This window comes from Palaemon carinicauda, chromosome 43, assembly GCF_036898095.1.
Source record: "Palaemon carinicauda isolate YSFRI2023 chromosome 43, ASM3689809v2, whole genome shotgun sequence".
NCBI classification, from domain to species: Eukaryota; Metazoa; Arthropoda; class Malacostraca; order Decapoda; family Palaemonidae; genus Palaemon; species Palaemon carinicauda.
This window is the reverse complement of record NC_090767.1, coordinates 55099690-55123695: the sequence shown is the minus strand read 5'-3', so window position 1 is coordinate 55123695 and position 24006 is coordinate 55099690. Positions and strand designations below refer to the sequence as shown.

The 24006-nt window shown below is 50.3% G+C and overlaps 1 protein-coding gene and 1 long non-coding RNA gene across 15 annotated transcripts in view; one reads left to right on the top strand and one right to left on the bottom strand.

Moving 5' to 3' along the window:
* The window catches only part of LOC137633460 (ADP/ATP translocase 3-like), a 387552-nt gene extending 372014 nt beyond the window's left edge, over nt 1–15538 (top strand). For 11 of the 13 annotated variants that reach the window (XR_011042234.1, XR_011042232.1, XR_011042238.1 and 8 more), the window contains 2 exons: nt 4991–5266; nt 15265–15538. Coding sequence is in view for 2 of the 13 variants with exons in the window: in XM_068365754.1 (XP_068221855.1) it covers nt 4991–4997 (7 nt within the window). In the remaining 11 variants the exon portion in view is untranslated. The remainder of the gene's footprint in view (nt 1–4990; nt 5267–15264) is intronic. The other 2 variants (XR_011042231.1, XM_068365755.1) reach the window with 2 other exon arrangements.
* A 116-nt stretch (nt 15539–15654) lies between these two features.
* The window catches only part of LOC137633462 (uncharacterized), a 329887-nt gene continuing 321535 nt past the window's right edge, over nt 15655–24006 (bottom strand). For both annotated transcript variants that reach the window (XR_011042241.1, XR_011042240.1), the window contains exons 2-3: nt 16812–16911; nt 15655–15836 (exon numbers count right to left, since the gene is read on the bottom strand). This is a non-coding gene — a long non-coding RNA (uncharacterized lncRNA). The remainder of the gene's footprint in view (nt 15837–16811; nt 16912–24006) is intronic.

The following is a 24006-nucleotide window of genomic DNA, read 5'->3' as shown; positions in this document are numbered from 1 at the left end:
CGAAGGTTCCGACTCCACCCGCCCAGCGGGGAGAGTCGCCCCTTCGGTCTGGCAGCCGCGTCCCTCTGTCAAGATCTCCAAGGAGATGTCCAGAACGGGAGAGGTTCTTTTCCTCGATGGGCAAGCTCCGTCCCAGCGGCGATGCCCGTCCTACGGCCTGTAACGAGGGAATTGGACCACTCCAAGAAGATGCCACCTCCTGGTATGGCTTCCCCCGTCGAAGGTCCTTGGTTACGAGAACCAGGACCCCCCACGGACAAGAGAGAGGATGGGGAAGAGGGCTCTCCAGCGGAGGTTTCCGCATACTGTAGAGTCATAGGCCTCATCCGACGACACCATAGGCTGGATAAACCGGAGCCCTCGTCTGACGAGTTCTGGCTCTCGAGCCTCAAGAGGATGGTGGATGCGCCCATTCAACAGAAGCCCTCACTAGCTCTCCTGGTGGCTAGAGACGTGAAGCTGGGACTGGCACACGTGAGCAAGGTAGTGGCCAACCATGCGGAGGCCCCAAGAACCAGAGCGCCTCTAGACTTCTCCAGGGCCTGAAGATTCTGTCGCGGTTTTACCTCCCGGAAGGACGCCGCTCAGGCCCTTGCGCAGTAGAACCAGCTGTCGCAATCTTGGGACAAGGCGCAGCAGAAGAGAGGGCCACCACAGCCCCGGTTTGTTTCTCGCCAGCGGAGACCGCCATGATTGAGGAGTTGTCCAGGGACCTGGTGCATGTGTCATCCTGGCTGGATTGGTGGGCCGCCACTCTGGTAGCGTTCCAATCCTCGCACGACCGAGCGGTCCCGAAGAATCAGGCCCTGCTGAAAGAGCTGATTAGCTCGGGGGGTAAGGGCTTGAAGTTCCTGTGCTATCAGTCAATTACACAAACCGCCAACTGGATACTGAGGAAAAGGGACACTGTACTCAGCAAACTGGTAAGGCGGCTCCCCGACAGAGAGGCGAGGTCCCTGAGGAGTCTTCCACTGTGGGGCGAGACTGTCTTCCCCCTCAAGGAAGTAGAGGAAGCGATGGAGAGGGTGAGAAAGCTAAAGGATGTGGGCGAACCGAGACTTCCTCCAGCAAGAAGATCCATCCATAGGAGACCTCCTTCGGACGTCCCTCTTCCTCCTCGCGCCTCACCTAGCCAGCCCAGGAGAGACGCTCCTACTACGTCTTGGCAGCAGCCGTCACAGCCCTCCTGTAGAAGATCTTCAGCCACTCAGTCAACATTCAGGCCCTCCTCTTCGGCCTCCAGAAGAGGGCGTTCGGGCCGTGCCTCCCGAAGGAGATAGGGAGGGAGGCCCCCTACTCCTGCTGAAGCCTCAGGTGGGGGGATGCCTCAGAAATTCTTGGCAAGCATGGCGGGACCACGGGTCAGATCCATGGACCGTGACGGTCCTGAAGGAAGGATACAGATTGCCCTTCCTGGCGGAACCCCCACCTCTGATACCAGATCTACAGGCGGAATGGTTGGCACCGAAAGACCCCCTGAGAAGGACAGCCCTACAAGAAGAAGTCTCTGCTATGCTAGCGAAAGGGGCAATGGAGCCAGTCAAGAACCCAGGCCCAGGGTTTTATAGCTGACTCTTCCTGGTGGAGAAAGCGACAGGGGACTGGAGACCAGTCATAGACCTCTCAGCCCTCAACAAGTTAGTGTGCAAAAGCGACTTCAAGATGGAGACTCCAAAGTCGGTCCTAGCGGCCTTGAGGGAAGGAGACTTCATGATATCGATAGACCTCAAGGACTCATACTTCCAGATCCCTGTCCACCCCTCCAGCAGGAAGTATCTAAGGGTGAAATGGGGTACCCAAATGTTGCAGTTCAAGACTCTCTGCTTCGGTCTATCCACGGCCCCTGAGGTCTTCACGAGGATATTCGCGACAGTTTCAGCCTGGGCACACGAACAGGGCATCCGCCTGATTCGGTACCTGGACGACTGGTTGTTGCTTTCAGACTCAAGGGAAGTACTGAGGGGGCAAGGCGCGAAGCTCTTGCAGTTCTGCAACGTCCTGGGTATCACCATCAACCTGGAGAAGTCCCAATTGATACCCTCCACCAGGATGACCTACCTCGGGATGGTCCTGGACTCCCGGTTGGCGAGAGCATTCCCTTCCGCGGAGAGGCTAGAAAACCTGAGTCAGATCCTACGGCCCTTTCTGTCGGGTCAGCCCAGGAGAGCCAAGGACTGGCAGAGACTGATACGTCACCTTATGTCATTGGAGAAGCTAGTCCCTCAGGGGAGACTCAAGTTCAGGGGAGTTCAGTGGAACCTGAAAGAAGCCTGGAACCAGAGAGACTCCCCTCACAAAGTAGTTTCAGTGACCATGGAAACGAAGGAGGTCCTCAAGTGGTGGCTCAACACTTTGAACACCCTCGAGGGGATGCCCTTCGCACCGGACCCTCCGGAGATGCTCCTCTTCACGGACGTCTCCAAGGAGGGTTGGGGTGCTCACCTCCTCGACAGTACAGCGAGAGGAAGGTGGGGACCCGAGGAGAAAAACCTGCACATCAATGTGCTGGAAATGATGGCAGTTTAAAGGGTGTGTCTGGAGTTCGCCCAGAAGCTCCGGGGAAACACCGTGGCGTTGATGTGCGACAACGCTACCATAGTAGCCTACATAAAGAAGCAAGGAGGACTGAAATCAAAGGAGTTGTGCGGCCTCACGTTGGAATTTCTGGAATGGGCCGAAAGGAAACAGATCAGGATCTCGGCCAGGTTCATTCCAGGGAAAAGGAACGTCCTAGCCGACGGCCTCAGTGGAATGGGTCAGGTGGTGGGGCCCGAGTGGTCCCTTCACCCAGAAGTGGCCAAGACTCTGATCCAGAAGTGGGGCTCGCCGGTAATAGACCTCTTCGCCACGAGACTAAACGCACAGCTCCCTGTGTTCTGTTCTGTGCCAGATCCGGGAGCAGCGTTCGAGGATGCCTTCCAGCATCCCTGGGACAACCTCGACGTGTACGCCTTCCCTCCCTTCGGAATGCTCAGACAAGTCCTCAACAGGGTGAGGAGAGCGAGCAACCTGTGGATGACTTTGGTAGCGCCTTGGTGGCCGGAGAGAGAGTGGTTCGCGGACCTAAAGGAACTGGTGCGCCTCTCACCCTGGCCCCTTCCGGACAGGTCAGACCTTCTCCGGCAACCACACTTTCAAAGGTTTCACAAAAACCCTCGGTCCCTCTGCCTTCACGCGTGGAGGTTATCGAGCGTCTCCTGAGGAAGGAAGGCTATTCGGCGAAGACCGCAACGAGGATGTCGGGTTACCTGAGACGATCTTCGGCCGCTGTGTACCAGGCAAAATGGGCTACCTTCACGAAGTGGTGCGCTGCTAAGAATATCAAGCTGTTGAGAGCCTCCATCCCGGAGATAGCCGACTTCTTGGTCTATCTCAGGAACGAGGAAGTCATGTCCATCCCAGCCATTAAAGGAGTTCGAGCAGCCCTAGGTCAAGTCTTTCTCCTGAAGGGCATCGTCCTAGGTTCCTCCACACACATCTCGATGCTCATCAAGAGCTTTGAGCAATCATGCCCTCCGCACGGGGTTAGAGTGCCCCAGTGGGACGTGGCTAGGGTCCTGAAGATGCTGTCAGAACCTCCCTTCGAACCCCTAAAAGACATCATAGACAAAGAACTCACCCTCAAGACACTAGCTTCGGCAAAACGAGCAGGTGTCACACTCGAAGGACTGGCGTGAAGCTACCTTCAAGTTCGTACCATCCTTCGTGGCCAAGACTCAGGACCCAGCAGTGTGGGACCCCAAGTTTGAAAAGTTCTCGGTGCCGGCAATCCCACGTTCAGACAACCCCAAGGACTTGCGGCTGTGCCCTGTCAGAGCAGTACGGAAGTACTTGGAGAGGACGTACAGGTCAAGGTCCGAAGTCAAGAATCTGTTCGTTTCTTCAGGATTGGTGAAGAAACCGGTATCCAAGAACACGATTTCCTTCTGGTTAAGGCAAGTGATCAGGAGAGCCTACAGTAGTGTAGGAATTCCTATTCCTGGTAAACCCAGACCTCACGACATCAGGGGTCTGGGTACCTCTCTGGCCTTTGAGAAGAACATGGCAGTCGGCCAAATCCTGAGGGCTGGTACTTGGACCAGTCAGTCAACCTTCACAGCTCACTGCTTGAAGGAATGCTCGAGGAGGTCCTTGGACGGATTCTCCCTCGGTCCCGTCATTTCAGCGCTTCAGAAGATTTAAAGGTATAGCCCCAGGGAATCCACGGGCAGTAAGTCCAAGAGACACAGGTTCCTTTTCCCTAACCCCCCCCCCCCTGTTACCTAACTACCTTCCCTAAAAATGACTCGGAATACCTTCAACTACCATGGGATACATCGTCAGTGAAGGAATACGTCTCCAAGGCGTTTGTTTTACAGAGTTAAGCCACTTAGACACACAGTTAGTTTTTTGGGTAGTCTTCCCTATTTCGAGTGTTTTCTATCGGTGGGTCAGCGGAACCTAGTCCACTATCTAGGTTTTCCCCTTTGTTGCTTCCATCATCCCGGTCTCTGAGTCCAGCAGTACACTCCCACCTCCTAAGGTATAAGTCTCCTAAGAAAGTAGTTCGAGGTTTAAGTACTCCGTGTGAACAAATCACAAATTTTAAGTAATTTGTATTTTTCCTAACTACTTACCTCAAACTACTTGCGGGTTATGGCCCACCCGTCCTTCCCCGAGTGCCTTACAGGACTTAATAGAGAGAGGAGATCCTCTTTCTACCAAAACTTACTGAGGAGCGAGACCTGAGAAAGCATGCTCTCTGACCCCGGGTCATTTCTGGGCGCGTATCACTCCGCCAGAGACTACCCCCATAGAAAACGGGAATAGGGTGAACTACACAAAATTCTGGTCGGATGGGAGGTGATCCCAGACTCTCCTAAGAAAGTAGTTCGAGGTAAAAGTACTGTTAGGAAAAATACAAATTACTTAAAATTTGTGATTTTGTATTGAATGACTTAATGTAAATATAGATAGAATTATGAGAATATTAATTTATTTCCTTTTTCAGATGTTGAACCTGGAGACCTCAAGACACTGCAAAGGTTTAAAGGCATCTCATGAATGGCAGATGAAAGGGACAGCGACAGTGTCCTTAAAACTAACCATATATACATATGATCAGCACCCAAGGCCCCTCTCCACCCAAGCTAAGACCAGGGAGGGCCAGGCAATGGCTGCTGATTACCCAGTAGGTAGATAACAAGAAACTTGAGTTTGTGACTCGAACCCCAGTCTGGCAATCACCAGGCAGGGATGTTTCCAATAGGCCACCAGGATAACAAAGGTTAGTGGTTAACTAGAACATTTTATTCGAAAAGTTCTACTTTTAAAAGTATTCAATTTTCAAATCTCTTTTTAACACAAAATTTGATGTTTGGTGAAATTCCTCCTCATAGTCCCAATGTACTTTGTGCTAGTCTTAAATTTTAGCATTTCTGAGTTTCATCCATATTATCCTTTGCTAATTGTTCAAATGGCTTTCATCCTATATTTGAAATTCTCTCTGTTCCGTAACCGAAATACAAACCACTCTATTTACATTGGGTTTACTTTCGGCGTAGCTGAAATGACAAGCCAATAGTTTTAACGAGGGTTAACTACCCCCGCGCTAGTTAGCGGGGGTAGGGGAAGGGGTAGCTTGCTACCCCTCCCCCCCCACACACACCGGTGATTTGCTTCACTTCACTTTTGGCTCCGGCGATGAACAGACGTGTCTGTCCATCATCCTCGTTTGACAGCCTTAATCTTTTTTGCTTTTCCTCAGCTTGTGTGTGTTTGAAGTTGGCCTCACCCTTGGATATCCATCATGCGCAAGTGCCCTGGTATTGCCGGTCGCCCTTGCGGTACTTTCATGTCTGTGGTGGATACGGATCCTCACACCCTTTGCCCGCAGTGTCGAGGCCGACGGTGTGACAGAGAAAATACTTGTAGGGAGTGGTCTGCCTCCCAGTGGGAGAAGTTTGGCCGCCGGCGTAAGAAGAAGTCTAAGAGAGACCGTTCTCCTTCTGGGGTTGCCTTGAAGGAGGAAGGCTCTCGGGACTCTTCTTCCGTCGCTCAAACCTCCTCCGAAGCTCCCCCTCGTCCGGCTCCTAAGGAGAGACCGCTGAGTGGGAGCGCAGGCCCTAGTTCTGTTTCCCGACCTTGGGTTGGGGGAGAGGGCGTCGCTTCCCATAGCGGGGCGGCTCCCCCTCCTCCCCCGGGGGAGGTTGTTGATAATGATTCTTTGTCTCATGATGATCTCTTTCAGCTTTGGGCTTCCTTGGGGCTGAAGGGCCTGCCCTCCAAGGAAGCCCTGTTTGACCTTGTCCAGTTGGGGGCCGCTGTTAAGCAGTCGCCGGTGATAGCAGAGGTAGATCCTCTGTCTATCGTCGACGTCGTGGTGACAGAGGCTTCCGACGGGTAGGGGCAAACCTCTGCGGTTCTGTACATCCTTCGAAGGGGCAAGGGAGTCCCACGGGCTCTTCTTCTGCCAAGCCTCCCTCTCGGGGGAGCGCTTTGACTGAGACTCCCCTTCGAAGGACGGATGATCCTGACGACCCCCCTCGTGGCCGCCTTCGCCGTAAGGCTCACCGTCCGGTACGTCATAAGGGCCTCCCGTCTCCCTATAAGGGTGCTAAGAGGCACCTTTTTGAATCTTTGCCTCCTTCCTCCGATGTGGATTCTCCTCGCCGTAAGCAGCCTGCAGCTCCTGCCTCCTTAGACCTCTCCGGGGATCGATCTCGTTCTCCAACGCCTTCCAGACCTTCTGCCCCTGGTGCAGATGGACAGCAGTCTGACCTCGTCATCCGACGGGCAACGGTTCCTTCGGGGCAAAGGGTTGCCTCCCACGGTGTGGGTGCTTCCCTTGCGCGTCAGGGTTCCCCTGCGCACCCTTCTGCAGAGTTAGCGCATAGGCGCTCTCCTGCTCGTCAGAGTTCTCCTGATCGAAAGCCCTCTCCTGTTCGTCAGCGCTCTCCTGATGATCGTCGCCCCACTGCTCGCCAGCGCTCTCCTGAGGACTCCGAACATCCTGCTGTTCCTGTTGTGCGCCCAGCGCGCCATCGGTCTCCTGAGCGCTCTAGATCTCCTGCCCGTCAGAGCGCACCTGCGCTCCCAGTTCCTGATATGCGCCCTCGTTCTCCCGCGCGACCTAGAACTTCGGTTCAGGTCTTGGACAAGGACTCTTCTCCTCGCCCTCGCGATCCTGCTCGTCAGCCTGTTCCAGCGCAACAACCCTCGCGGTCGCCTACGTGTACTTCTAAGGCTACTGTACGCCCTTGCGCCCACGCTCCTCCTGTTCCTGAGGCCGTTCGTGAATGTTCGCCTTTGCGCAACGCGCCGGCAGCTCCCACACAGGATTCCACGCGTCGCCCTTCTGCTCGCCAGTGATCACCAGCTCGCCAGCGATCACAGACGCGTCAACGTTCACCTGCGCGTCGGCGATCTCCTGCGCGTCAACGGTCCCCTGCGCGTTCAGCTAACCCCTGAACATCGGCGATCTCCTGACCGCCCGCATGATTTTTCGCCTGCACGCAAGTGCTCTCCTACGCGTCGGCGCCCAGAGGATCTGGAGAGACATGGGTCTCCTTCTTCCAGCTCGTCCATGCGCGGTCGCTCGCCTGCGCGTTCTACGCGCCATCGCTCGCCAACGCGCCACCATGCCCCAACGCGCCATCGTTCGTCTACGCGCCAGCGTTCACCAACACGCCATCGATCGCCTATTTGCCATCGATCTACCACGCGTTACAGGTCCCCTGGACACCATCGACAGGGGTCATCAGAGCGATCTCGTTCACCCACGCGCCAACGCGCTCACTCGCCAGCTCGCCCACCCGCTCACGTGCTTACTCGCCCATGCGCTCTCTCGCCTACACGCCCGCGCGCGACCGCTCCCACGCTCGATTGTCTCCGCGCAATTGCGCGCCGGCACGACCCCCGTTCTCGTCGGGTTCCGCAGCTCGCGACAGCAGCAGGGACGCGTGTCGCCAGACCGCAATTAGGATCGCCCCCGCCTAAGCGCAGGTCTCTTTTTCAGGATAGGGAAGACCCATCGGAGAGGTCAGAACAACTTTCTTCCCCTTTTTCCTTACAGGCATGCCCAGTGGTATCCACTCCGAAGGATCGCCCGATCCCCTTCCCTCCAGTGGGAATTTCGGACTCTGTGTCCGTGTCTCGGCAGTCTTGGTTTGGTCCTCTGATGCGGGTGTTAGTGAAGGCTATGAAGCCAGCACTTGCCGATCAAGGGCACAAGCCAACGGCGGCCTCGCCCCCGCTGAAGAGAAGAAGAGGAGTGGACTTCGTGGTGACTTCTCCCAGGGAAAAGCTGGTTCCTAAGAGGTCCGTCAGGAAGGCTCCATCCCCTTTGCAGGCGCTTTCTCCTTCTCCTGAAGACGAGGCTTTTCCGTCCTCAGGAGAATCCAGTGAGGTAGTGGTCTCCCCCTCGGCACCAAGGGGGGAGTCGTCTCCTCGTGGAGGGGAATCGTCTCGCGTGGAAGGCGCCTTCCAGACCTCTTTGTTGGGGTCGTGTATCCCACCTAGGAGGGAACCTAAAGACTCCAAGACGATTCCGAAGTCTTCTTCTCGAATTCGTCAGGATCCAGCTGCACCCCGGGAGAACGTCCACGCATCTCCCCAGGAATAGATTCCGGAGACGGGAGACTTAGCTGCCAGTCCACAGGGAGGAGACCAGCAAGAGTCTGAGCACGCCTTCTGGCAAGTCCTGAGCCTGATGAGACAGCTCAACGGGTTCATGGACCCCGTGATCACCCCCCGTGAAGGCAAGGACACGGTCCTGGATCAGGTGTATGGAACTCAGAAGCCCTCCAAGGCCAGCGCGGCTTTGCCCTGGTCCCAGGGGTTGAAGAGTGCCAGAGCCAGGGCCAATGCTCAACTCGCGGGTCTCGCTTCCTCCAGTCGTTCCTCTGCCGGGAACAAACTCCTCCCACCTCCTCGTCTCCAGCAGAGGAGGTATTTTGAGATCATGGGGGAGTCTAGCCTCGCTCTTCCCCTCCATCATTCAGTAGAAGAGCTCGCTAGGGGAGTTCCCCTAGAGAAGCTCTCAGCCCGGCAGGTGACGTTCTCTGTGTCGGAGATCCTGAGCCATGAGAAAGTCACGAAGTGCGCCATGCAGGCCACTTCGTGGCTGGATATCTGGCTAGGTTCTCTGGGCATCCTATTGCGCTCCGAGGATCTGTCTAAGGAGACCAATAGGAAGGCCCTGGAGACCTTCCTCCTCTCGGGCACTCGCTCCATCGAGTTCCTGGCACATCAGGTTACCAACCTTTGGGCCAACTCGGTGTTGAAGCGTCGTGATGCGGTGATTGAGAAGATCCACCCGAAGGTCCCCGCCGTGGATGTCTGCAGGCTCAGGCACGCTTCCCTCCTTGGGGGGAATCTGTTCGAGCCGCAGGACATGGAACGCACAGCTTAGAGGTGGAGGAAGTCGAGCTAGGACTCCCTCCTCCAAAGGGCCCTTGCACCTCGGCCCTATAAGCCTCCAGCTCCGCAGCAGCAGCCTCGCAAGACACCAAAGCAGGCACCGGCAGCTAAGAAAGTGGTGTCTAAGCCCCAGCCCTTTCCAGCCAATGACAAGAGGGGCGGTAAGTCCTCCAGGGGAGGCAAGACTCCTAGAGGGAGCGGCCGCGGCCGCAAACGCTAGGAATGGCAGTCCCCCTGCGTGTCCACCTGTGGGTGGATGCCTTCAAAGTTGCGTGCACAGGTGGCAGCAACAAGGGGCCGATGCTTGGACGGTCTCTGTGATCGGCCAAGGCTATCGCATCCCATTCACGACATCTCAACCTCCCCTGACAGCGAATCCAGTGTCGTTGAGCTCCTATGCCATGGGATCAGTAAGGGGCTCTAGCCCTTCGGGCAGAAGTCGAGACCATGCTCAAGAAGGATGCTCTCCAGGAGGTCGTCGACGGCTCCCCAGGCTTCTTCAGTCGACTCTTTTCTTGTAAAGAAGGCGTCTGGAGGCTGGAGACCTGTCATCGACCTCTCAGCTCTGAACAAGTTTGTCAAGCAAACACCGTTCAGCATGGAGACAGCGGACACGATCAGACTTGCAGTGAGACCACAAGACTTCATGTGCACACTGGATCTAAAGGACGTGTACTTCCAGATCCCAATCCATCCGTCTTCCAGGAAGTACTTGAGATTCAGCCTAGACAGCAAGACCTACCAGTTCAAGGTGCTGTGCTTCAGTCTCTCCACAGCACCTCAGGTGTTCACCAGAGTGTTTACCCTGATTTCATCTTGGGCGCACAGGAACATCATCCGTCTCCTTCGTTATCTGGACGACTGGCTGATCCTAGCAGATTCGGAGTCGACCCTTCTTCGACACCAAGACAGGCTTCTGGGACTTTGCCAGGATCTGGGGATCGTGGTAAATCTCGAGAAGTCCTCTCTGCAGCCGTCCCAACGACTGGTTTATCTAGGCATGTTGTTAGACACCAATCTCCACAAAGCCTTTCCATCAGACGACAGGATAGCAAGGCTGAGGAGGGTGGCGGAACCCTTCCTGAGGCGAGAAGAGCTTCCCGCCCAATCGTGGTTGCGTCTCTTAGGTCACTTGTCCTCCCTGGCTCGTCTGGTTCCAAACAGCCGTCTCAGGATAAGATCCCTGCAGTGGTCGCTCAAGTCCCGGTGGAATCAAGGATCCGATTCCCTGGACTTACAGGTCCCAATAGGACCTTCGGAACAGGTGGACCTGCAGTGGTGACTGGTCGACGAGAACCTGCGAAAGGGAGTAGATCTTCTCGTCCTCCCCCCGGAGTTGACACTGTTTTCGGACGCGTCAAAAGAAGGGTGGGGGGCGCACATTTTGAACCAGAGGACCTCAGGCCTTTGGTCAGAATCAGAAAGGTACCTGCACATCAACCTGCTAGAGATAAAGGCCGTCTTTCTGGCTCTTCAGCAGTTCCAACGGACCCTGGCGGGTCACTCCGTGCTGGTGATGAGCGACAACACTACGGTAGTGGCTTATATCAACAAGCAGGGAGGTACTTTTTCGCAGCAGCTATCCCATCTTGCGGTAGAGATTCTGAAGTGGACAGAAGTCCACTCGATAACACTATCAGCTCGCTTCATTCCTGGCAAGAGGAATGTGCTCGCCAACAGTCTGAGCAAGAGCAAGGCTTCGCAGATAGTGAGTACCGAGTGGTGTTTGGATCCTCAAATAGCCAACAAAGTCCTGACTTTGTGGGGTTCCCCGACCATGGATCTGTACGTGACAGCTTTGAATTTCAAGCTGCCCCTGTACTGCTCCCCAGTCCCGGACCCCAAGGCACTCTGGCAAGATGCTTTCCAACAACGGTGGGACAACATCGACGTGTACGCCTTCCCACCGTTCTGTCTGATGAGGAAGGTGCTCAACAGGACCAGACTATCGGTCAACTGTTCGATGACTCTGATAGGTCCGCTATGGCATTACGCTGAATGGTTCCCGGACCTTCTGCAGCTCCTGTCGGAGCTCCCGAGAGAACTTCCCCCATGACACGAGCTACTTAGACAACCACACTGCAACATCTTCCACAAGGCCGTAGCCTCACTTCGGCTTCACGCCTGGAGACTGTCCAGCGTCTCCTCACGGAGAAAGGTTCTTCGCAACAGGTTGCGGAGAAGATGTCTCAGCACCTGCGAAAGTCCTCTGAGGGAGTCTACCAGGCGAAGTGGAGAGTCTTCTGTGGTTGGTGTCGTGGGAGGGGTATCTCTCCACTCGATGCCACTATTCCAGCAATAGCGGAGTTCCACGTTTATTTGCGGGAGGAAATGCGCCTTTCTGTCTCAGCGGTGAAAGGCTATCACTCAGCCTTAAGCTTGGCTTTTAGGCTGAAAGGAGTGGACATTTCTTCCTCGCTGGAACTCTCTCTACTCATACGTAGCTATGAGCTTACCTGCCCTCAGTCGGAAGTGAGACCTCCTCCTTGGAACGTAGTTCGGGTTCTCAGGTCTCTTAAGAGACCTCCCTTCGAACCATTACGCCAGGCCTCTGATCGCCACCTGTCTTGGTAGACGGCTTTCCTGCTCGCTTTGGCCTCTGCCAAGCGAGTTAGTGAACTTCATGGTCTCTCGTACGACATCGCCCATTCAAGGGGATGGGGGGAGGTAACGTTCAGGTTCGTCCCTGAGTTTGTTGCCAAGACTCAGAATCCTGGAGTGCCGGACCCACGATTCGACTCTTTCAGGATCGTGAGTCTCTGTTCTGTAATAAGCGACCCAGACCAGCTGCTACTATGTCCAGTGAGGAGTCTGAGGTATTACTTGAAGAGAACAGCTGCAGTTCGTCCTCAAGTGCGAGCATTGTTTGTTAGCACAGGCAGGACGAAGAGGAGGGTCACCAAGAATACCATCTCGGCTTGGATTCGAAAGGTTATCCATCACGCCTTGAAACCAGACCCTCCTCCGTCACGTCGCCCTAGGGCACACGACGTCAGGGGCATTGCTATGTCCCTGGCCTTCAAGAGAAACTTCTCTGTGTGAGGCAGGTGCTTCAAGCTGGGGTCTGGAAGCGTCAGACGACCTTCACAGCCCACTACCTGCAGGACGTGACCCACAGGAGCCTTGATACCTTTTCTATCGGCCCTGTGGTGGCTGCACAACAGCTGGTCTAACCTCAGGCTCCTTTATGGACAAGTAGCAGTAGGTTGAGGCCGTTGTTACCCGGTTTTAGTCTGCGTGAATGAAAGAGTATGTCTGACCCTTACTTCTTTCTTCATCCTCCCCTCTCTTGGGGAAGCAGCATCCTGGTCTCCGCATAGCTGACCTCAACCTCTGCAGGTAACCCATGCTTCCTTGTGCTCCTAGTATTAAGTTTAATACTGTCGCGTCCCCCATACCCTGACGAGGTGGTATTGGGAACGTCCTATCCTGGATTCCTATCTAAAGGTCTCAAGGTCAACTTCATAGGACGAGTCACGCTCTTTCCTCCACACACAACTTATGTAGGCCACACGTTCCTTGCAAAGCAAGGAACTTATGAGGTGCAGGGGCTCCTTTTCTCAAGTGCTACTCACTGGGAGGCGGAGGCCCCGGGTAAAGCCAAAGTCAGTAAGGCTTGGGACTTTCCACCCTTCCTAAGGGGTAAGTCACCCAATGTAAATAGCGTGGTTTGTATTTCGGTTACGGAACAAATGACAAATTCGGAGATAATTTGTATTTTTCCTAACCATACAAACCTTAGCTATTTACACATATTTGCCTGCCAGCCCTGTCCCCCAAGTCGAGTCCTACCTCTAAGTGAAGTGAAGCAAATCACCGGTGTGTGGGGGGGAGGGATAGCAAGCTACCCCTTCCCCTACCCCCGCTAACTAGCGCGGGGGTAGTTAACCCTCGTTAAAAACTATTGGCTCGTCATTTCAGCTACGCCGAAAGTAAACCCAATGTAAATAGCTAAGGTGTGTATGGTTAGGAAAAATACAAATTATCTCCGAATTTGTCATATTTCCTTCTCCATGAACTTTTGAGAAAGCGTATGATAGAGTTGATAGGGAAGCAATGTGGAATGTGATGAGGTTATATGGAGTTGGTGGAAGGTTGTTGCAAGCAGTGAAAAGTTTCTACAAAGGTAGTAAAGCGTGTGTTAGGATAGGAAATGAAGTGAGCGATTGGTTTCCGGTGAGAGTGGGACTGAGACAGGGATGTGTGATGTCACCGTCGTTGTTTAACTTGTATGTTGATGGAGTGGTGAGAGAGGTGAATGCTCGAGTGCTTGGATGAGGATTGAAACTGGTAGATGAGACTGACCATGAATGGGAGGTAAGTCAGTTGTTGTTTGCGGATGATACTGTACTGGTTGCAGACGCGGAAGAAAAGCTTGGCCGAGTGTGTGAGAGAAGGAAGTTGAGAGTTAATGTGGGTAAGAGTAAGGTTATGAGATGTACGAGAAGGGAAGGTGGTGCAAGGTTGAATGTCATGTTAAATGGAGAGTTACTTGAGGAGGTGGATCAGTTTAAGTACTTGGAGTCTGTCGTTTCAGCAAATGGTGGAGTGGAAGCAGATATACGTCAAAGAGTGAATGAAGGATGCAAGTGTTGGGGGCAGTTAAGGGAGTAGTAAAAAATAGAGGGTTAGGCATGAATGTAAAGAGAGTTCTGTATAAGAAAGTGATTGTACCAACTGTGATGTATGGATCGGAGTTGTGGGGAATGAAAGTGACGGAGAGACAGATATTGAATGTGTTTGAGATGAAGTGCCTAAGGAGTATGGCTGATGTATCTCGAGTAGAAAGGGTTAGGAACGAAGTGGTGAAGGTTAGAACGGGTGTAAGAAATGAGTTAGTAGCTAGAGTGGATATGAATGTGTTGAGGTGGTTTGGCTATGTTGAGAGAATGGAAAATGGCTCTCTGCTAAAGAAGGTGATGAATGCAAGAGTTGATGGGAGAAGTACGAGAGGAAGGCCAAGGTTTGGCCGGATGGATGGAGTGAAGGAAGCTCTGGGTGATAGGAGGATAGATGTGAGAGAGGCAAGAGAGCGTGCTAGAAATAGGAATGAATGGGGAGCGATTGTGACGCAGTTGCGGTAGGCCCTGCTGCTTCCTCCGGTGCCTTAGATGTTTCAATGTCTTCTTTTGCTACTTTTATCCCCATGGTAAACAGAGGGGGCTCATGGTTGACTGGTAAATCAATTCCTTAGTTTGAGTAATTTGCATGGTTTCAATGTAATGTTTAAGACAATTGTAAGGTAATAGTAGTTTGAATAGCTTAAAATTTAAGGAAATTTGAAAAGTTATAAAGTAATCCATGGTAAAATGCAACAGCATATAAGTTAATGCCCACATGCTCAATTTTAAACCATGATCCGTCTTCTTCATTGGAGATTTCATAGTTCCTTTCACAAACTTAATAATTAATCTGTTATTTCTTTGTCTCCAGCTTTTATCAGTTTCTTTAAACCTTCACCGTTTCTTTTTAAAGCTTTTTAAACATTTCCTGGTTTCTTCGTGCATTGGAATAAACTGTAATCAGGCCAGACTTTAATGGTAGACCCTATGTAAAATTCCTTGCCTTGGTTAAATGGGCTGGCTGTATTGTCTTTTTTTAATATTCCAGTAGTTATGAGTATAAGACAATATTTAACGACCATACGTTTAGCTGTTATATGTTCCTTGTATATAATTTTCCCAGTACTCCCTTTATAGTTACATTGTAAGCAACAATATCTCTATAGGAATTAGTATATTCATTTATTTGTTCAGACCTTAGTGATATGAGGAGTGTATAGTAACTCTGATTCTGTGATCTTGAATCTCGTTTTCCATGATGCCCATTTTCTATATTGATGGTAAACTGTGATATACCTTACAGAAACTGATGAAGATGACTTTTAAGTTTTGTATCCTGGGACGGATATAGAGGAATTGGCAATCCACTGAGGCAGTAAGGTGGGACCCCTGGCCGTCCCTCCTATATAGAGGAAATATATGAATTGGGAGATTATGTCCAGTAATTCAGAATAAATATCCTACATGGCAACTTTTAGCCAACATTTCAAAATTCTGGCCAGTCATACCACCCGTATATGCTATTACAATTGTTCAAAATCTTTGGTTCTTGTACAAAATGAATACAATTGTATAATTTCTTTGGGTACTAATAAAATTACATAATAAATATCATTACTTTTTATTATTCCAAAAATATTTTAAAACTGAGATACTGTTTTGCCACAGCCAAAAAAAAAAAAAAATTAAAATCTAATATATTTTCTTTGAATTTTTACAATTATGAATCCAGATGTTACGTAATTTTGCCCTGGATTTACCAGCATCTTTGGATTTATTTCTTCGGTGTCGACGATCCTCCTCTTGTCTCCGACTCTTTGCAATCTTCTGGTATGAGTTATGCTCCAACGCGGAGTTCTCTGCTTAGGCCTATACCTGAAACATATGAAATATCACAATTAGTTAACAAATTAGAGAATATTTGCATAGTGAATTAAATGCTATTTGTTTTATAATATACATTTGAACCCTTTTAAGAGACTAACAAACAAAACAAAAATGCTCTTAAATGCTATTTGTTTTGTTTTGTAGGGTCTTAAATAGCATTTAAGAGACTACAAAACCAAAAATCAGACTACAAAACAAATAGCATTTAAGAGCATTTGTTTTGTTTTGTAATCCCGTAAATGCTATTTAAGACTACATAACAAATAGCATTAAAGAGACACTGCAATATTTCACTATATTACATAAATACTGAACATTTCTATCAATGGAATTTTGGTATTTGTCAATATAACATATATTTGTTCCTATCTTGGTTTTAAATAACCCATTTTGTCCATGTTAACGACACAAGGACTATTACAAATGATATAATACCTATATTTAATGTTAGGCCTAGTGCAAATGATATAACATTAGGCCTACTGAAAAATGGTATATTATAGTGTATTAAATTGCATATGTAATTATCTCCTATTTAGATAGAGTTTTTTCATCTTTCTAAAACTCTTATCAAAGTTATGTCTAAAAGAACATAATTACAATATACGCAATATGTCGTTATTTGTTGTAGTCTTAAATACGCAATATTATATTTGCTGTAGTCTTACCTGGGACAAAATGTGTATTAAAAAACCAAGATAGGAACATAGAAATAGTTGAGTCATTAAAAACACTACATATGTGAAACGGACAAGTTGAATTAAAACAGAGAAAAGGCTATTGAGGCTCCAAAATACATATGAAAACTGTCCCAAAAATTAGTGTGTTTTAATGACTCGAGAAGACAAAGAGAGGAGAATGGGAGTATTGAGGCAAGAGAAACACACACACACACACACTCTCTCTCTCTCTCTCTCTCTCTCTCTCTCTCTCTCTCTCTCTCTCTCTCTCTCTCTCTCTCACCATTCTATAGGTTTATATGATGAAGTCAGCCTCGAGTTTCACACGACTTTGGTCTTCAGTTGACGAAGAACAGAAGCCGTCTTTCATTTCAGTCCATTACCTATAAAAAAATTAAAATAAAATTATTTTCTTATTTAAAAACTACAGAAGAACAATTAAAATATCTTGATATAAAATATTTCTTAATATTTAATATTTAGTTCCATAGTGCAAACTGATCTGTGCTAATTTTTGTATAGGCCTACTTGGTGAACCAGAATTTCTAATGAGAACTAGAAATAGGATCCAGCCTTAATACATTACCAATTTTTAACTTGACAAATATCCTTTTGTTATTTTATTAACCTATTTTAAGACATCACTTTCACTAAACAATTAAAAAGGCATCCATCTAAATTTGGTCCCATTTCTAAGTCATACCTTTACACTCGGTAAATTCAAAATTAATTTAGACAGTTAATTGGTTATTCCAATTCCTACCTTTTAAAAGGTCAATTATATTACACAAGAACAATATAAAGCCACTTGCAACACCCACAAGATTTACAGGATTTTAATTAAGAAAAAATAAAGAAAAAAAATAGCTATACTGAAATATTTCATACGTTACTTTGGTTACAACTAACATTAAATTGGAAACTTGTTAATGCCATCATACATTAAATACAAAAATTGGAAATGAGCAAAATAAATGTATGAAATAAGCCATTATAAAACCCTGAATGTGAACAAATTATCATTAATGTATAGACATTCATAGTATACTTTAGTGTCCCCAAGTCACCACCGAGGACAGGAGTCCTTATTTCGAGAGCAGTCCATTATATGAAGGATGATAAAAGCTCCCTAGGAAGCAGTAAGACCAAAGACACGACTAAGGTAAGTTTGTGTGATGCTTCTCAAATGCGCAAAAGACTTTGGAAAAGGGGATGACATCAAATGCAGAGAACTACCCTGACACCCCCCAGCTTCACCCCCGATTCACCCCAGCCAGTTATGTGCCAGATGGGACAGCTCTTACATTCCCCTACACGACTAAGGTAAGTTTGTGTGATGCTTCTCAAATGCGCAAAAGACTTTGGAAAAGGGGATGACATCAAATGCAGAGAACTACCCTGACACCCCCCAGCTTCACCCCCGATTCACCCCAGCCAGTTATGTGCCAGATGGGACAGCTCTTACATTCCCCTACACGACCAAGGTAAGTTTGTGTGATGCTTCTCAAATGCGCAAAAGACTTTGGAAAAGGGGATGACATCAAATGCACTACCCTGACACCCCCCAGCTTCACCCCCGATTCACCCCAGCCAGTTATGTGCCAGAAGGGACAGCTCTTACATTCCCCTACACGACTAAGGTAAGTTTGTGTGATGCTTCTCAAATGCGCAAAAGACTTTGGAAAAGGGGATGACATCAAATGCAGAGAACTACCCTGACACCCCCCAGCTTCACCCCCGATTCACCCCAGCCAGTTATGTGCCAGATGGGACAGCTCTTACATTCCCCTACACGACTAAGGTAAGTTTGTGTGATGCTTCTCAAATGCGCAAAAGACTTTGGAAAAGAGGATGACATCAGATGCAGAGAACTACCCTGACACCCCCAGCCAGTTATGTGCCAGATGGGACAGCTTTTACATTCCCTTACACCGACGAGTTAGCACAGGAAGCGCACACCCTTCAAGGTGGGACTCAAAGGCGTGGTATTGGTACCAAGGTAGCCTTAACCCTTTTACCCCCAAGGCTACTTGGAACTTTCCAACCCTTAACCGCCAGGCGATTCTTTTTTTCAAGCACATTTTGCAATATACATCTTTTAAATTGCTCTAACAGCCTTAATTTTTGTCATAGAGAGGTCAGGTTGGTCTCATTATTTTGGGAAATGCCTGAAATTTCTTATAAAGTTATCAAAAAGTATGCAAAAAAATGTAAATAGCATTTTTTTGCAAGGACGTACCAGTACGTCCATGGGGGTAAAGAGATGAGTTTTGTGCAACGTACCAGTACGTCCATTGGGGGTAAAAGGGTTAAATACCAAAATGCAGCTATCAGTACCTCCAAGGCAACTACCTGACCTTTACATTAAATTAAAATGAATAGTAAAGTTATTTCCTGCTATTTTGTAAACCAAAAGATAAAGGGATTTTGACGAAGGAAAAATATTTCTGGGCTCGACCTGTGTCGCTCCGTGAAATGCTCCTCTAGCACCATTTCTAAGGCATAGATATTGCTGAATATACCAGTGAAAAAAAGATGCGTGGAATGCCAGGAATAAACCTAGCTCGCTCACTCTTTGAGTGTCGGTATAGAAAACTGGGGCGTGATTGAACCACGACCATAAGTCCCTCACATATTAGACCTCTCCTTCATCAACATCCCCCCTCTCTACCCCTCCATCTCCCCACCCCCCTATCCTCATTCCTCCTCAGCACTTGCGTTGATCAGATTCCAATAACTGTACCAGGTTGTCCTTAATTCATAATTTACGGTACGACTGCACATCATATAAAATTATTGCCTTTTTAAGGTACTGTATTTTGCCAACCTAAATTCTGTCCCAACCGCATCCTGATCCACCGACAACAAAAACAAACTTAAACTTCTCCAACACATCGGATGCAAATTAAACTGAGAATTTCTCAAGACCCATCATACTGTGATAACCAAAGAAATTGTTTCAGCAAAGTCCCATAACAGATTAATCAATGTGAAATCATTATGCCAAAAATAAACAGGGATGGGTTCCCTATTCAACCCATGCAACTAAAGGAAACTTTCAGAGTAACTTCCTTTTCAGCAAACTAAGAGAAAATGTAGCTACTCTCAATTTTCCTCCAGAGGCTTCCATTATATTCATACAAAGTTGAAAATATAATGCAGACATCTTTCTTAAATCGAGGTTAAATGTACCTGGATCATCCAATCTCATTCCGTGTCAACATATCCTGAGCTACCATACTAAAACAATATCGCATTTGTGTGATTCGCAAGTTCAACCACCTTGGATTCACGTGAGAGAATGGGACGTTGAGGCACATCCCTGGGCGTTCCAGACCTAGTCTCCTATTTAGGTCATGTACCCCAACAAGTCTCGAATATTCAGAACTGTAAGCCACTTAGGCTTAAACAAATTCTTCCCTCAGATGGAGGAATATCTGAGCCTGCTGACCTCGGTGCTGGGGACCTCCGTGTGGAATCTCTCAGACACCACATCTCGACCTTTCAAGATGGAATTGGCCCACAAGTTCGAGACTTGGTGGGCTAGAAACTCGATAGTACGAGTGCCTGAAAGAAGGAAGGTCTCCAAGGCCTTCCTGATACTCTCCTTAGACAAGTCCTCGGATCGTAACAGGATGCCAAGAGACCCTAGCCAGATGTCTAGCCACGAAGTTGCCTGCATGGCACACTTCGCTACCTTCTCCTGGCTGAGGATCTCCGAGGCCGAGAAAGACACTTGCCGGTTGGAGAGTCTCTCTAGAGGGACTCCCCTGGTAAGCTCTTCCACAGAGTGGTGTAGGGGAAGAGCTAAACAAGACTCCTCTATGATCTCGAAGTACCTCCTCTGATGGACACGAGGAGGCGGGAGGAGTTTGTTGCCGGTGCTGGAACGGCTGGAGGAGGCAAGTTCGGAGAGCTGGCCCTCGACCTTATCTCTGGCACTCTTAACCCCTTGGGACCAAGGCCCTCGATGGTTTTTGAGTGCCAAAGACTCTGTCCAAGACCGTGTCCTTGCCCTCTCGAGGGGGAATCTCTGGATCCGCGAACCCATTGAGATTCCTCATCACGGTCAGAACCTGCCAGACCGCATGCTCTGACTCCTGTAGCTCTCCTCCTGATGGGCTGGCAGCAAAGTCTCCTGTCCCCAAAGGCTCTTCTTGGGGGGACTCGTGGATATTCTCCGTGGGTTTGGCTGGCTCTGGTCTGATCCTCGAGCAAGACTTTGGAACAGTCTTAGAGTCCTTCGACTCCCTCCTGGGAGGGATACAGGACTCCAACAGAGATGGTGGGAGGCTCTTCTCCACCCCTACCCGAGAAGACTTCTCTGCGCGAGGTGGGGTTTCTCCCATTGGTGCGATGGGAGAACGCCTCACGTCACGTGAATCCCGCGGATGGGAAATCCTCGTCCGAAGAGGAGGGAGAGAAAGTCTGGGGGGGAGGGAGCCTTCCTCAAAGACTTCCGAGGAGCCAGCTTAGCCCTTGGAGAAGTCACCACGTCATCTACTCCTCTCTTCCTCTTCAGGGGAGTCAAAACTGCCCCTGATTTGAGGCCCAGTTCAGAGAAAGCGGGCTTAAAGGCCTGCATAACCGCTTTGACAAGGGACCCAAACCAGGGTTGCCGACTGATAGCGGCGCTGTCAGACTCCCTCTGGAGGGAAGGGGATCGTTCGATCCCTAGGAGTAGATTCCAAAACAGGGTCTACCTGAAAAGACGACGACGAAGGAAAGTTCCTGGACCTATCCGGAGTTCTCCAACGCTCCAGCGAGTGCGCTGTTCTGCGCTTGCGGGGGAGGGAGAGGGAGGGAGGGAGAGAGAGAGAGAGAGAGAGAGAGAGAGAGAGAGAGAGAGAGAGAGAGAGAGAGAGAGAGACGCGATGACAATGACCTGGCTGCACGTTGTCCTGCAGCCTCGCGTGTGGGATCGCGCTGGGAATTGCGCTGGGGGTCGCAATGGCGCTTGGGCAATAGAATTTTGCCTGAATTGCGCGCAGGCGATGCCGAGGGCGCGCGGGCGAGCGATGGCGCGCGTTGGCGAGCGATGGTGCGCAGGCGAAGGAGCGCGTGGGAACATTCTGGGGAAAGCAAAGGGGGCGCAGCAGGCTGGATAAGCGTTTGCGTGCGTGAAGGCGATTGCTCGCGCTCGGACGCGCAGAATCCCGAAGGGCCCATGAGGGCGATAACGTTGGGCGCACACGCGTGCAGGGGATATATCCCTAGCGCACGGGCACGCAGGAGGGCGCACATCAAGGGCAGGCGAGCGCGCGCACGTTGGAGACTGAGCGCGATGGCACGTAGGTGAAGGATGGCAAGCAGGCGGGATCCGGTGGCGCGTCGGCGTACGATAGCACGTTAGAGAGCGCTGGCGAGCAGGGGAAGATGATGTCTTCCCTCTTGCGCCCAGATTCGAAGATCGTGGGCGCGCAAGAGATCGTTGGCGCGCAGGCGAACGCTGGCGTCTAGGAAAGCGCTGGCGTCTAGGAGAGCGCTGGCACGCAGGAGAACATGGGCGCGCATCAAGATGAGGGTGCGCAGTGGCGCGCTGGCGAGCAGGAGAGCGCTGGCACGCAGGTGAGCACTGGCGCGTTGTCTCAGGAACCGCTGGCGCAGGAGAGCGCTGGCGTGCAGGTGAGCGCTGGCGAGATGTCTCGGGAACCGCTGGAGAGCGCTTGCGTGCAAGGGATACCTGGCGCCTAAGGGACTTACACACAATGTGTGAAAGTCCCTTTTGCCCCGAAAGGACTGTTGCCTGTTTAATAACAGGATGGGTGGACGCCCACAGCGCATCAGCGGCCAGGAACGGCGACGGCAGGTCAGCAGGTCTGGCAGGAGAAGGAGATCGCGAACGATCTGCGGAGAGGTCCAGGGATGTAGCTGGAACGGACGTTGCACAACAGCGAGGTTCCTCTGCGGCGGACTGCGGCGATGATGAACCGAAGAGGCGCCTCCTAACACCCTTGTGAGGTGAAGAAAGGCCTCTACGGCGAAGGGGAAGGCGAGCTTTATGCCTTATACGCCCTCTGGGGGCAGCAGGCTGACCATCAGCAGTCCTCCAAAGAAGAGGCTCTGTTAGTGAACTCCCCCAAGGAGAATCACCTGCAGGAGAGACCGTTGGATTTAGCTCCTCCCTTGAAGGATGTTCGGAGGGGGGAACTAAGCCTTCAGCAACATCAGCAACTTAGGAGCAGAGTTTGAAACAACTCATCAGAAGCCTCTGCCACAACTGCTAAAGTCGGCGACTGTTTGACAGCTGCTCCTAACCTGATTATGTCAAACAGGGCTTCCTTGGAGGGTGAGCCCTGAAGCCCCAAGGAAGCCCAAAGCTGTAACAGATCATTATTAGACACATTAACATTGGATGATAAATTTAAATCCTCCCCCGGGGGAGGAGGAGGAGCTGCCTCGCTATGGGAGGCAACTCCCTCTCCCAAAGCCCGGGATCGGTCAACAGAAATGCGGCCTACGCTACCACTCGACGGCCTCTCAGAAGAAACCGATCGAGTGGGAGCTTTGGAGGAGGTTTGGGCTATGGAAGAAGAGTCCTTGGGATTTTCTCTCTTCAAAGAAAACTTTGAAGGAGAAATATCGCGCCTGGACTTCTTCTTCCGGCGCCGGGTAAACCTCTCCCACTGGGAGGTAGACCACTCCCTGTACTCACCACATACATTATCTCTATCACACCGTTGGCCCCTACAGTAAGGACACAAGGTGTGTAGGTCCGTGTCGACCGCCGACATATAAGTTCCACAAGGGCGGTCAGGTAAACCGGGACACTTTCGCATCGCAGAGGCCAACTTCACAAACACTCTGTCAAAAAGAAAAAGCAAAGAAAAGAATGGCTGTCAGTGTAGGCGAGGGTGACAGCGGACACGTCCGTCTAGCACCCGAGCCGAGAGCAAAGTGAACTCAGCACAGGTGTGTGTGAGGGGGGGGGAGGGATAGCTAGCCACCCCTCCCCTAGCCCCACGCTAACTAGCGAGGGGGTAGTAAACCCTCGTTAAAATTCTAACGGCTCGTCATTTCAGCTACGCCGAAAGTAATACCCTATTTAAATAGCGTGGTTTGTATTTTGGTTACGGAACAAACAGGGCTTAGATGTGCTCCTTCCCTGGCCAGACAGGTGAGAGGGAGCATCACCAATCAGGAGTAGTTGAAATGTGTTAGACCAGATCAGTCCCAAACAACCACAAGAGCAACTTCTTGTAGCATTCTGCTTTTCCAACTAGAGTCACAGCTTAGATAGTAATAACAATGCTTCCCTACGACCGAAATCGATGCGAATACTCGGATGCCTGTCATTGAAATCGTTCCCCTATTAAGGGACGACAGTTGATATTCATATAAGAACAAGTACTCAAAAGGTGGTTTGATCTGATAAATGTTTCTATTCTTTACTTAACACTTTACATGACTTAATGGAATGGACATTATCTGAGAAGAGTAAATACAACCACCAAATAAATGTTTATTGTATCATTCTA